This window comes from Monopterus albus, unplaced genomic scaffold (assembly GCF_001952655.1).
Source record: "Monopterus albus unplaced genomic scaffold, M_albus_1.0 scaffold82.1, whole genome shotgun sequence".
Lineage (NCBI taxonomy): Eukaryota > Metazoa > Chordata > Actinopteri > Synbranchiformes > Synbranchidae > Monopterus > Monopterus albus.
The window spans coordinates 863,649-876,840 of NW_018127962.1; the positions used below are offsets into that span (position 1 = coordinate 863,649).

Here is a 13,192-nt window from a genome sequence, read left to right on the forward strand (position 1 = left end):
CCTGCTGCAGCGACAGTGATAGTACATAGACACAGATTACTGCAGAATGGAGGTTGCCAACACTGCTATGTATGCGTGTGCTTTTAATGTGCTGTGCACTGTCAAGTTACTAAACATCAGCAGCTTGCCATGATGTGGATGTCTGGTAGTGCATGTGTATGTGTCCATGTCCTTTCCTGGATGACTGTAAGCACAGAGAGCAGTGCTGGATATTGGGGGAAACCTGATTCCTGGTTGGACATCCCAGGACGGACAGTTCCCTCCCCAGGGAGCCGCATTTTGCCCTGAAAGGAGAAATTAATACAGCGACTAACATCAACTCTCCCTTCTCTCCAACACAGTCCTGTTCCGTTCTCCCTACCATTTCCCTCCGTACCCTCTTCTGAAAGATGATGAAGGTTGTTAGCATACCCTGTGTTCCTAACATATCCTCCCATCTTCTTCCTCTACCCTCTGGCTTTAACAATCCAAGTCACCATTAGCAAACATCTGCCCTGCTATAGTGACCTTGAGCAAGAAACTGTATCCCTACCAGCTCCAAGGCTGCAGCTGTAGTAGAAGAGAAGCAAAAAGAGAGTTTTTCCTACAGGGATCAAGAGGATATCACATTATAATTATTATCATTCTTTCTTAGAAACCAAAATCAAACACCCTCCTAGTTGGTCCTCCTCCTTCCTCTGTGTCACACTTCAGTTTTAGCAGGCAGCAAACCACTCTATGGAAAAGCCTACAGCAGGGCAGCCAAGGAGCTTAAAGTAGTTAGTGCAGACTGAACAGTCACGTGCAGCTACTGTAATTAGTGTAATTCAGCAAAGAACATTAAATATGTTCTCAGATGTGAGAGTGGTGGACAGTTCCATTTAGGACATAATCAAAGTCTTCTAACACCTACTTTCTGACCTTCCTGGGGTGGCTGTGGCTCACGAGGTAGGGCAGTCGTCTCCTGACCAGTAAGTTGGTGGTTTGACTCCCGGTCTCCCCCACATGCCTAAGTGTCCCTGAGCAAGACACTGAACCCCGAATTGCTCCCAGTGTCTTGACTAGCGCTGTTGTGTGGCAGCCTGTCGTCATCGGTGTGTGAATGGGTGAATGGTGTATCATCTCCTGTAAAGCGCTTTGGCCAGTGCAACACACTGTGGAAAAATGTGCAATATAAATACAGTCCATTTACCATAAAAAAATGTGTGCTTTGAAAATAAAACTAAACAATGATGGATTAGTATATCTTCAAGCTTCATCTCTAAAGTTACTCCCATATTGTTTTGCTCCTATAAACTTCATTTACATAGTGTATTATATGTAATACATACTGTTGCCCTCTGAGGCAACACATCCGCACCCTCCAAAACTGTTTCTTTAAAATCTCAAGAACACAAACCATCCAAAATCATCTCCTGTGATTTATTACCTGATCCAGTTCCTCTGGTCTTAATCTCATTAGCAGCTTGACTGGATGTTGATTCCTGCGTCAGCCAAATTAAAAGAAATCTCTAAGATGCTCTTTCAAAGACACATTACCTGAGTTGCAGATTCTAAATCCTGAAGATCATGAAAGTTTAGATAGTTTCTAAATAATAATCCAATGACCAGACCCTCAGATATTCAGTTTCATATATCATATATAAGAAAGAACAACAGCAAATGTTTGGCATTTTTGCTTTAAAAAATTACTAAAATGATTAATCAATTATCAAAACCATTATAAGTTGCTCATATGTGACCATTATTAACCTGTTAATTTATGTTTTATTCCTCCACAATGTTCATAAGGTACAGCAGAGCTTGTGTACGCAAACAGAGCCAGCTGTTTAAAAAGAGCCCATCTGAACCAAGGGATGGAAGGAGGGAGAGACAGAGCACCCATACAGGAGGGAAAGTCAATTAGATAGGGGAGTACAGCAAATGAGAAATGATATTCCCGCTCAGAAGGAAAAGGAAGGAAGAAATGATTGAGGAGAGGGAGAGAGATTGAAGGAAGACCAAAGGCATTTGGACCATAAAGGATTCTTAATGGGGCAGAAGTTACACAACCTGCTGAAGTGAACAGATAAAAAAAAACACAGCAGCGGTAAATGAACAGGCGTCCAATCAGCAGTCCTGAGCGGGTTAAAAAAGCCCACACAAAGTGCCAAGTTTTTCCTCTTGCAGTTTTTTTGTGGCCACCCCTGCACTCCACCCTTCTCACTAAGTCATCAATAAAAACACATTCATGTGCTTACTAAAAAGTGAACAACAAAAGAAAAGCTATTTTTGACTTTACTCAGCCCATTAATAATAACAAAAGGGTCCAACACCAAACACGTCGATGGTTTTTGGAGGATTTGTTGTGAGGTTGAAAACCTGAAAACGCAGAGCAGACTGCAGGTTGAGCTGGGCTCAGAGGGTGGAGAAAACACAAGAATATACAGACGGAGGCACCAAACAGTCAACAAACTGTCAGTGTCTGGGCTAAATGAGTTTAATAATGTCACAAAAGGAATTCACATTTAATAAAAAGCCTGCAAGATGCAGTCTGTGTGCCGCACAAAAGATATGTAAAGAAGGAACATATCGATATTTCAAAGCATCTATGAGCAAACGGCTCGGTGGAGACGTTATGGAAAGCATTAGGCTGCGAGGCCTGTAGTGGGTATCTCCCTTCGCATCTATAAATAATATAGCTTTAGGCTCAAGCTTTCATAAACAGACACCATCACTGGTGCCTGTGCCATAAAAGGTTAAAGTGAAGGGATTCCCACACACTAAAGGCTTTATCTGGGAAAGATTTATCCAACATGAAGAATACATTTTGGAAATCTGCTGTTTCAGATCAAAGGGAGGGAGACAGAAGTGGGTGTCCACATTACTGTCCCACTAATGATCTTTTTTAAAAATCATAAGCACTACATTATTAAAAGCTGAAACAGAATTACAAGCAGCAAAGTGTTCTCTCATATATTCAATTACTGCAAAGAGGGGTGTTTTGTTAAAGTTTATACCCAAATGTGCAGTTTCTAAGAGCGACATCTTAAAGAGGCACTCAGGGGACTTCATATTGCATTTGCATGAAACTGAACAACTCAAGATGGCTACAGTCGCAGCAGCAGAGGCCGAGATATCCTGGCTTTTAGTCCCTATTTGGTTGAAACTCTGCAAACACTTGATTCGACATTTTCTATAATGTGAGTCAATATCAATTTAACTCCATAACTCCCATAACTTTTGCTCTGCATGCCCACTCCTCCTCTGTAAGACATCAATAATACATAACTCCTCAGAGCTAATAAATCACTCTGGCTAGTCAGTGCTCAGACTCAACTCGTCTTCCAGCTCATGCACTATTACTGTACATTCGGCTGGGGTCCAGAGCACCAAGTTAGAGACTAAGATGTGTGGCAGCCAAAGTCAACATGGCTTCTTGGATTTTCACTGTGCCTGGTATTAGTTGGCACTGTGTAATATGGCCTGATCGCAGACTGGTGGCCTGATTTTAGACTGGACTCCCATGGCCCCCAGAGGACCTCCTGCTGGGACGAATTACTGCGAGCTACTACTGCGAGCACAACAGGTGACGGTCTATATAGGGAGCTGCTTGGTGAAAATGGGAGAGAGGTCAAAGGTGAGGGGAAACACTGAAACTGATCCGTCTGAATGTTGTCTGTCATCTACCAAAGCTCAGAGGGCAGATTTATACACAGACACTCCACATGCATAAACACACACTCAGAAATGACAAGACCAACTACTAATGTAGCTGAAACAAGTAGTCGAGTAATCAATTGGGAAATTAAGTCTGAAAATGAATCAGTAAAATGCCAATAATTCTCTTTTTCACCTTATCTTTAGGGTTTAAATTGTTGGTCAGACAAATAATAATGAATGATTAATTAAAAATGTCTCCCTGTTTTCTAGGAAATCATCAGTATTTTGACACATTTTATAGACTAAATTAGTTAAAAATTAGTTAAAAAATAGCCCAACAAATTAATCAGTAGTGCAAATAATCATTACTTGCAGCCATAGTCAATAAAAAGCACACCAATACTATTTACACACACCATTGACACACTGAGTTATGTGTCTGAACTATGGAAATTCTTAGAAACCTTGACATGTTCTTACAACCCAGGCGCTCTTGCTGGGCCACTGGCTTTTGCACAAACTTTAACAAACTTAACCAGACAAGCGGACCAACCTTCCTGTTGACACCGTAGTTTTACAGCAGGTGAAACAATGAAACAAGACAAGATTCAAAAGTGACAAAGTCTTGAGCTTTTTCAGCCAGTAACAAGACAACAGGCAGCTAACATTTCAAACAGTCCGTGCACCATTTGAACCAGAGTCCTCACGATCAGGGCGGTGAGCAGAGGAATTCTTCATAGTGATTCCAAGAACACTAATGTCTCTATTAATTACTCATCTGTGTTCTTAACCCTCCCAGTTTTCTTGGTAATGTAGAAAACAAGTATTTCAGTTGAGTCTGTGCACATAGCAAATGCAAGGTTTCCAGGAAGAGAGGAAAGGTAAGGAGAAGAAGAAGAAGTGTCAGTTCTGAATTAGCATACGACCGTTACACTTGTTTGTTTGAAGAAGCATTTCTTCCAGAAGAGATTGTTGACATGACAGATGTAAAACAGTTTACAGTAATGTAACCTGAACATGAAGACGGAATATTAAAGTTACCCAAGACCTATACCTAGCAAAGAAATCTATCTGTGCACAGATGCATAATATGTGCAGCTGTGACAGCAACAAAGAGGGTTGAGGAGTGTGCTGGGACTTAAGTGGGTGCCTGTGGAGAGACATTACAGTGGAAAGCTACTTCACCCCTTTCCCATAGACACTCCAACACGCATCTGCAAAGAGAGGCTCTCTAGAAGCAACACATCTGTTCCAGCACCCCCTGTTGCAGTTCAGGACTAATTAAAGGATCAAGGGAAGCTATAGCACTGTGCCCTACACCACACTGTATGGACCAACTTAATTACAATAGATCAACAAAGCCATAATTGAGCTCCACTGTACAATGAATTTCCCTCACACACAGCACTGCTATCAGCATGGTGAATGCATCACATGTAATTAATCAAAATATCCTACAGTTCATGGTGAAAATGTATCACGTTAAGAATATGTGCACCAAAGATATTTCATGTGCAGGCATTTTTTAAAAGCCTAGCAAGTCGTAGTTTCGGGTGTAATCGGTTAAGAAAGCGATTTATAACAGGCCATCTCCATCTTTGAGGCCTTTGCATCTGAAATGTGATCTGGGAACTTAGGAGCGCCTGCCCTCTCTGACAGGGTAGTAGTAACAATGGCAGAGCTGCCATTCACTCCGACACCCAGTAATGGCAGGGAGAATGTCACCGGCAACTACTCTGCAAAGGCCATCACTCCTAATGACAAACACCAAGGGAGGAAGTGTTCCATGTCCTGTGCGCACTGCAAAGACATGTTTACAGTGTTGTGGGAAGGAAAGAGAAAGAAGTGAAAGAGATGGAGGCTAGAGGCTGCTGACCTGCACTTGGTAATGTGCTGACAGCATTTGCCACCAATGTAAAACCATTAAGTCCTCCCTGTACTTTGTACTCCACAGTGAGCTGACCATCTCTTTCTATGCATTGTTTAAGTCACTGACATATTATTTACAGTTATTCCTGAGAATCGTCCCTCATATCTTTACAAACCTATTTCACAGAGATCATCTTCCAACCAGAATGTTAAACCACAAGACACAGATCTGCTGTCTGTCCCTACAGCTTCTGTAACATAGACAATTTCTATGGTCTATTTGACCTTTCACATATCATCACCTCCTTTTAGTTTGTTTTACTTCTGTGTTAGGTCTCGCTTGAAAAAGAAGTCACTAAACCCAGTGGAATACTAGCTGATTAAGTAAAAGTTAAATAAAACAATAAATAAATATTATGAGAAAACATATGAGAGTCACAGCCGTACGGTGGGATTTCCCTTTGTTATAAACACATGATGGTATTGGCAGTGGGACAGCAGTACTTGTCTAAACAATGACAATGAAAAGCACAAGGAGCTCCCACACATATCTGTATAGGACAGAGCTCCCGCACAGAGGCTTCACTAAAAAAAAAGAGACTAAAATATACTGATGCACTGAGTGAAAGTTGACTTTTAATGACACGCTTCAGCTTACCCTTCAAACACAGTGCTTTTTTGACTTTTTTCAGCTAAAGAGGTTCAATTTAAACCTGAAACGGATACAAACTGAACCAAATGACAGGTCAGTACAGTTTGGGCTTTTTGCCCTGATCTCTGTATGTTTAACATATTAGTCCTGAGCTGTTGGTCTGTCAGAGGGAACAAGATGCTACCACTGTGCTCATACTTTTCCAGTGTTTACATGTTGTACACATTAAAGGGCTTATAGCACTGAGGTACATCATGCCCTGAGAATAATTTCTGAGGGGGGTGATTTAGTGTGCCATCTGTTTTAGTGCATTTTAATTGGTGAAATACCTCACTGCGTTAATAGGCTCTCACAATGGGTTTGTCTTTTTTATGGATTATTTACTTCACTTGACAGAAAATTGCTGCAACACACGAGTCCAGTGAGCATGACGTTTTTAACTAAACACCCACACATGACAACACTGATGTTATTTTGTCCTAACCTTGCCAGTACATCATTCACTTATCTATGATTTTCACACTCATCAGCAAAGCATGTCGAATTAAGAACTGAAACTTAAGACAGACTGATTATTTAAAAAGTGTAGCTATCAGAAAGCATCAAACATGTTTACCAAGAGGAGTTTGATTTAAGAATGCCAATATATTCAATTAATATCCAAAGTCCTCCAGATGATTTAATCTGGCAGAGACAAGGGGAAATTGAACAATAGACCCCAAGTAGAGATGATCTATGGCATATTACCGTGTTCATCCCCGCATAACCAATTCTACTTGGTTAATTGAAAAATGCATGAAATGGCGGCTGGCGCAAAAACAGGCTTGGGGAAAAGTCTAGCCTGTCTCCTGGCACGTGGCTTCACTCACTAACTTCAGGAGACTTTATAAAGTTACTAAAGAAAAGACAGAAAGAGCCGCAGACGGAGCTCTGGATGTGATTGATCTGATGATAAACTCACATGAACGCATGGTAGATGAATGCCCATCCTCTCGGTCTTTCCAGCACGTTGTACAGGTAGTTCTGCAACTTTCTGTAGCGCTTGCCTGAAGCGGACGTGTTGGCCCTGGGTCCGGGCGGTCCTGGCAGCGGTGTGCCAAGCAGCCCTGTGCGGTGAGACGGGTGTCCGCGCTCCGGGGTAGACGGTTCGCTTCTCTCAGTGTGGACAGCGGTGAGAGCCACGAACTCTACCCGCCTGTCGTCGTTTAGAGCTGGGGGCACCAGCATTCTGATGCCACCGTTGTTTGACGGACTTCCTAACATCTACGAGTCGACACGATTGAAGTACAAATAATTTGACACTTTTCACTGAATCATCTTCAAGGGCGCACAACAAAGTTTAAACCAAGCCATAGTCCAGTTTGTCTTGACTTTAAAGTGGACTAAAACTAATGCACCCGTCAAAAAATCATGCGTGAATATCTCGGCTTCTAATTTGTTATGATTTGAAAGTTATCTATAAATTAAATCACGGTCGCAAAAGAAAAGACGCACAACACGTAGACAAGTGGGTCGCGCTGAAACGTGACCTTGAGTGATCATTGTTGACTCCAATGCAGCTGTGAAACTGAACTGTTAACGACCTACCATCCCTTTGTAGAGATGACAACACAAACTGGCATCGAGCATCTATTCAGATAGGCCTACATAACCTTTAAGCACAGAAAGCAAGCGGGCGCTGTGGTCATGGCATATATCTAAACCAACTTAATTAACCACGATTTTTGGATTAATGAAGACGGACTACTTAGTCTGAGCTCTTTCTATAGTTTTAACTGGCAGCCTGAGCCTCGCCACAGCCGCAAACATCAGCCTGCTCTCCCCTCCGTGTGCGTCTCTCTGATCCAGCGCTCCTCCGCTCCGACAAGCGGGGTGGAGCGCGTAGAAGTGAAGACCATCACTATGATGTAAAGAATCGCAGACAACCAACTCTAAAAGTCTGTAGAAATGCCAGATAAACCTCCGTCGGCATCCGCATCTGCTTTGCAAAGTCTTACAAAGACGAAAACCTCCTCTCTGATGAGTTGACGCGCAGAAACAGAAGAGCAGACCAGAGGCGAGGACTCGGCGCACGGGATGGGAATGGGTACGGGATGCACGTAGTGACGGTGAAACAGAGACCGGACAGTGATTTTTTTTTTCTTTTCGTGAATGTAGCTTTTCCGGAAGAATACGAGATCTCTGGTAGAGGTGTTAACTTTGGAAATAACTGCTTGTGCATATGTACTGTATCTAAATATTGCATAGTCTAATTATTATCTGGACTGAGTATCAAAGGGCGCGTGATACTTCTCCAGGTTATTACCCAGTTCCAAATGATACTCTTTTCGGCAGTCAACAAAAACACTTCCAAGGAAGAAGGAACACTTGTAAAAGTGCCCTTTGTCTTTCCTCTGAAATGAAAATGTCACTTGTGTTTATTATAGGAGGGGGATTTATTCCAGGAGGTGGCAGAGACAGGTGCCTGGGGACAGGGCAACACCGACCAGACAGCCACCTCCTCAGTGGACAAAGCTTTCTAAATGTATGATTGTGACACACACAGAGGCTTGACACAAATAAAAGGGTTATGGAGGCAGTACCCTGTCACGGGGATCACTTGTCACAGGGGCACTGAGAAATGCATTTTTAAGGTGGTCCTCAAACTCATGCTGGCCTCACTGTATCATCTGACCACCAAACGAAAATTCACAGTGATCTGTTTCTTTGAACTAACAGCTCTGTTCAGCTCAAATAGAAACACCAGGTCAAATTTAAACCTGGCTGTATGGAAATTAAATGCCTGGGGACTGAAAAGACTGAAAAGCATCTACTTAAGTAGACTTTAAATGAAATATATAATCATTACTCTTGAGTAAAACATTTATTAATGCCTGCAGCAAACAAAGAAACTGACCGTGTGCCTCAGACATGCATTTGGCATTGGGTAAGTTTTGCATTGTTCCATAACAACAACAGAGGCAGGTTACTCATGCTAACTATGCGCATGCGGCTACTGCAGTTTATGGAACATGCGGGTATGTGGTATGACGTGTGGGAATGCAACTGGAGTCTCTCATGAGTTGCAAATCTAGATGTTGTTCCCAGGGACTACTCCCATTACAAAACTGAACATCTCTAATCCTTTACTCTTAACCTATCATCATATGTATAGACTCGTGGATTTACTGTATAAAATGGAATCGACTGTTGACAGCTGTACTTCTTATAGCAAAGTTTTACTACAGACTGGGGACTCTTAATATGGCAAATGAGTCTGAAATGAAAGGTGAATTTTCCTATTTCATATATGCTTTATTATATTTCAATTACAATGGATAATTGTTTGTTTCATGTAGGACTGAATCCTCTGTTACAACCCCAAATCAGAAAGAGTTGGGGCAGTATGTAAAATCAAAATTAAAACTGAAAACAGTGATTTGTAAATTATCTGTGTCCTGTATTACATCGAAAACAACACAGCAGCACATTATTTGATGTGACACCTCATCAATTTTATTCTTTGTTCAAAATGAACACCTCAGTTCTGACGCCTGCAACACATTCCAATGAAAGCTGGGACATTTCAGGGCCAGTAATGAGGTAAAACAATGAAATGATGATTCCATTTGAAACAAGTGATGTCCGCAGGTGATTCCCAATCATGATTTGGTACAAAAGTGGCATCCAGGAAAGGCCGAGCCCTTTAGCAGCAAAGACGGGCTGAGGACTGCCAATTTGCCAACATACTGTATGTGTGAGAATATTATTGTACTCTTTAAAAATAATGTTCCTTATAGAAAGATAGGAAGGGATTTGGATATGTCACTCTCTACGGTGCATAACATCATTAAAAGATCCGAGGAATCTGGAGGGATTTCAGGGTGTAAAGGACAAGGGTATAAGCCTAAGCTGGATGACCAAGCTCTCTGATCTCTCAGACAGCATTGCAGCAAGAATCGTCACTCTTCTATAAGTGATATGACCACATGGGTCAGGATTACTTTGGCACACCTGTGTCAGGCACTACAATATGTAGTTACATCCATAAATCCCACTTAAAACTGTACTGTGCCAAAAGGAAGCCCTATGTCAACAGTGTCCAGAAGCGCATTTGACTTCTCTGGGGTCAGAGGCATCTGGGATGGACCATCACATAGGATAAGGATAATCACACGATGGAAATGTGTACTGTGGTCAGATGAATCAGTTTTCCAGGTCTTTGTTGGAAGGAATTGATGCCTTGTGCTCCGGACCAAAGATGAAAAGGACTCTCAGCAGCCAAAACAAGGCCAGACAGCAACAAAGGAATAACGTGCCAACAGACAGGCCAGCCCTGCTTGTGCCCTCAGGGATTTACATCAAAGTCTAACTTAGGCAAAGCCATGCAACCCCTCGTTCTATTACAGAACCAGCAAACTTTCCTCCAGCAATCAACACCCAGAGTTAAGCAGAGTATTCAGCGTGGCCTCTGGGCTACAGGCTGCCCCATGACAGCACACAACAGCTGAGCAAGGTCAGACTGTAAAATGTGAATGTGGAACAGATGGTTGGAAGAGCACATGTACAAGGAAGGGCTCACACACTCATTGCAACAGAACTGGTGGCACTCAGCAACAACTCAAGGGGTGCTATTACAATCGGGGCTGACCCAAAGTGGACTGCAGGGGCCCAGTGCTAGGAGGCAGCTTTTGTGTTCCCTCTTTTGTTTTTCCACTGCACTCTTCACTCACGTTCCACAGAGCCCATTCAGCTCCAGGAGTTGATAGCCACTCAGGTAGAATGTAAAAATCCCCACATCAGCAAATGTGGGCTACACATATTACAGTGCAAACTATGTCCGACCACCATCCTTGTATTTCCGCTGTACAGTTGAACGCTTACTTACACACTTAATGGCTTTCCCAGGCCACACTTTTGTTTGCCTTTATTTAATCTTGTTTCTACTCTGCTTTTTATCTGCTTCCTTCTCTTTAACACTTGACTTTTCTTAATGGAAAACTTCTGAGAGACAGAGAGAGGAGGAGATGGGAGGGGGCAGATGAATTGTTGATATAGTGTGTTGTTTCAATGTTGTTGTGATAAGCCTGGTTATAGTCTTTGGAGAGATGACATGACATTGTGTCAAACAGTGCCTTGTCGGGAGCAAGAACCCCTACTTGAGCAACACATTGCAACCATCACGTAGGCGCTGTAAAAATGTCAACTGACGAAAGGCAGCTTCTCTGTGTTAATCGGTCGGACAACCTGCCATTCAGGAACATGAATACAGTATGCAAGTGTGAGCCACAACATCCAGGGACTGAGTCAGGAAATTACAGTAGTTTGCACAGAGACCTCGCTCTGTGGCCCATTCATGAGAAGTCAAAAGATCCTTTGTAGCTTACCACCCGTTTTGGTGCTTTTACAGAAGTGACTGAGCACGCCTTCTAGGAGTATGCGGTATTTTACTGACATGTTTAGAGGGATGGAGGGCACTGCAATACAGACAGTAGTTTATAAAGTATTTTTTGCCCAACAGTCTACACTCAATAATCCCTAACGACAAGGTAAAAACATGTTTTTAGAAATGGGACGATGTTTGCCAGACACAGTGCTTGGAATTTATGTTCATCAAGTTGAACTTTTGTCTCCTCAGACCAGGGAATATTTTTTCTTATGCTCCCAGAGGGCTGTAAATGCCATTTGGCAAACTCCTAGTGGGCTGTCCATCTAGCCACTCTAACAGCCTGGCTGATGGCGAGGGGCGGAGGTGGCCGTCCTTCGTGCATGTTCTCCCAACTTTGCAAAGGACTTCTGAAGCTCTGTGGCTGCTGGGTTAGTGGGTTCTCCCTGATCAAGGCCACAAAGTGGAGTACCACAAGGGTTTAAATACTTTTACAAATGACTCATTTCAATATTAGATTTTTTTAGTGTTATCGAGCATATATTAATGGACACAAATGACAGTGTTATGCATTTAAAGCTAGACAGCATTCTGCAAGCACAAACCTCCACCAAGGCAGCTCTGCTTTTGCTTAATGTCATCAAAATAAATAAATAAATCATGGATTGGGATGATCATCCGGATCACCACCTAAATGTAATAGATTGTTCGGCTGGCCATACCCTAAGTCTCCAAAAATGTACATCAACATCCATTCATAACATTATGAAATAAGCTGCAAACAAACCACCAAACAGCAGTAAAATCACAACCTTAAGGAGGAGGCAATTAAATGTACAACACAAAGTGTGCAAAAGTGAATGGGTCTGAATACTTTCTGAACTGTATTTTGTAGTACATTGTGTAAAATGTGCTTGGGAAGTTAAAAATCCTTCATTAAATCTTAAAAATCTTATCTTATAAACTCACAACATCCCCATTTTCAATTAACACCAATTCACATTTGCCATAAATTTAGTCTTTTCTTCATTGTGAGAAAACCATTTAATACTATCTAACAATCTCTCAGGTTTATGAATCAGTGGAATAATTCTAAAGGCTTTTAAAGCACTGGAAAACAAAGCAGCTCTGTTTCAGAACCTGTACTGTGACTTCCTTATAAATGGTGATAAGCGATAATCAAATTTCACTGCATGTGTCAATGAACTGTCACATTATTCTTACACAACGTTGACATGCCAGGACCTGGGGAAAGCTTGCATTATGGCTTGATGGTGATTAAATGAAATTGTCCCAACAGCTCAGATAGACAGAACAGGATCAAACATAAACATCTAAACATACACCTGCTCCTGTTAAGGGTTTGTCACTAACTTGGTGAGACCAACTAGTAGTGAGGGCCAATCCCAAGGCCCAGATCATGGCCAATTCATCTGGCCAAGGTCACCCTGGTCTGACCAGATGAGCTGGCCAAGAGAAATACCAGAAGAAAATCCTTTGCATGCTTGACTTAAGCTTCAGATGTTCACAATCTGCTTTCCTCTTATTAGAAAGCACAAACACAAGTCTGCACATATTAATGCTGGTATTGTTCTGTGATTAAGTCAATTAATGAAAAGGCCCTCCAGTTTGAGTAATGTTTACTCTTACTACTGTGGCTTAACCACACATCTGTGTAGTGACAG

General features: G+C 42.1%; 1 protein-coding gene across 6 annotated transcripts in view; it reads right to left on the minus strand.

Annotated features, from left to right (window-relative positions):
- kcnq4 (potassium voltage-gated channel subfamily Q member 4) overlaps positions 1–8,189 on the minus strand; it is a 44,398-nt gene extending 36,209 nt beyond the window's left edge. For 5 of the 6 annotated variants that reach the window (XM_020606793.1, XM_020606792.1, XM_020606791.1 and 2 more), the window contains exon 1: positions 7,104–8,189. In XM_020606793.1, coding sequence (XP_020462449.1) covers positions 7,104–7,405 — 302 coding nt within the window. In that variant the 5' untranslated portion in view covers positions 7,406–8,189. The remainder of the gene's footprint in view (positions 1–7,103) is intronic. The other variant, XM_020606794.1, reaches the window with a different exon arrangement.
- Between the last annotated feature and the right edge of the window lie 5,003 nt (positions 8,190–13,192).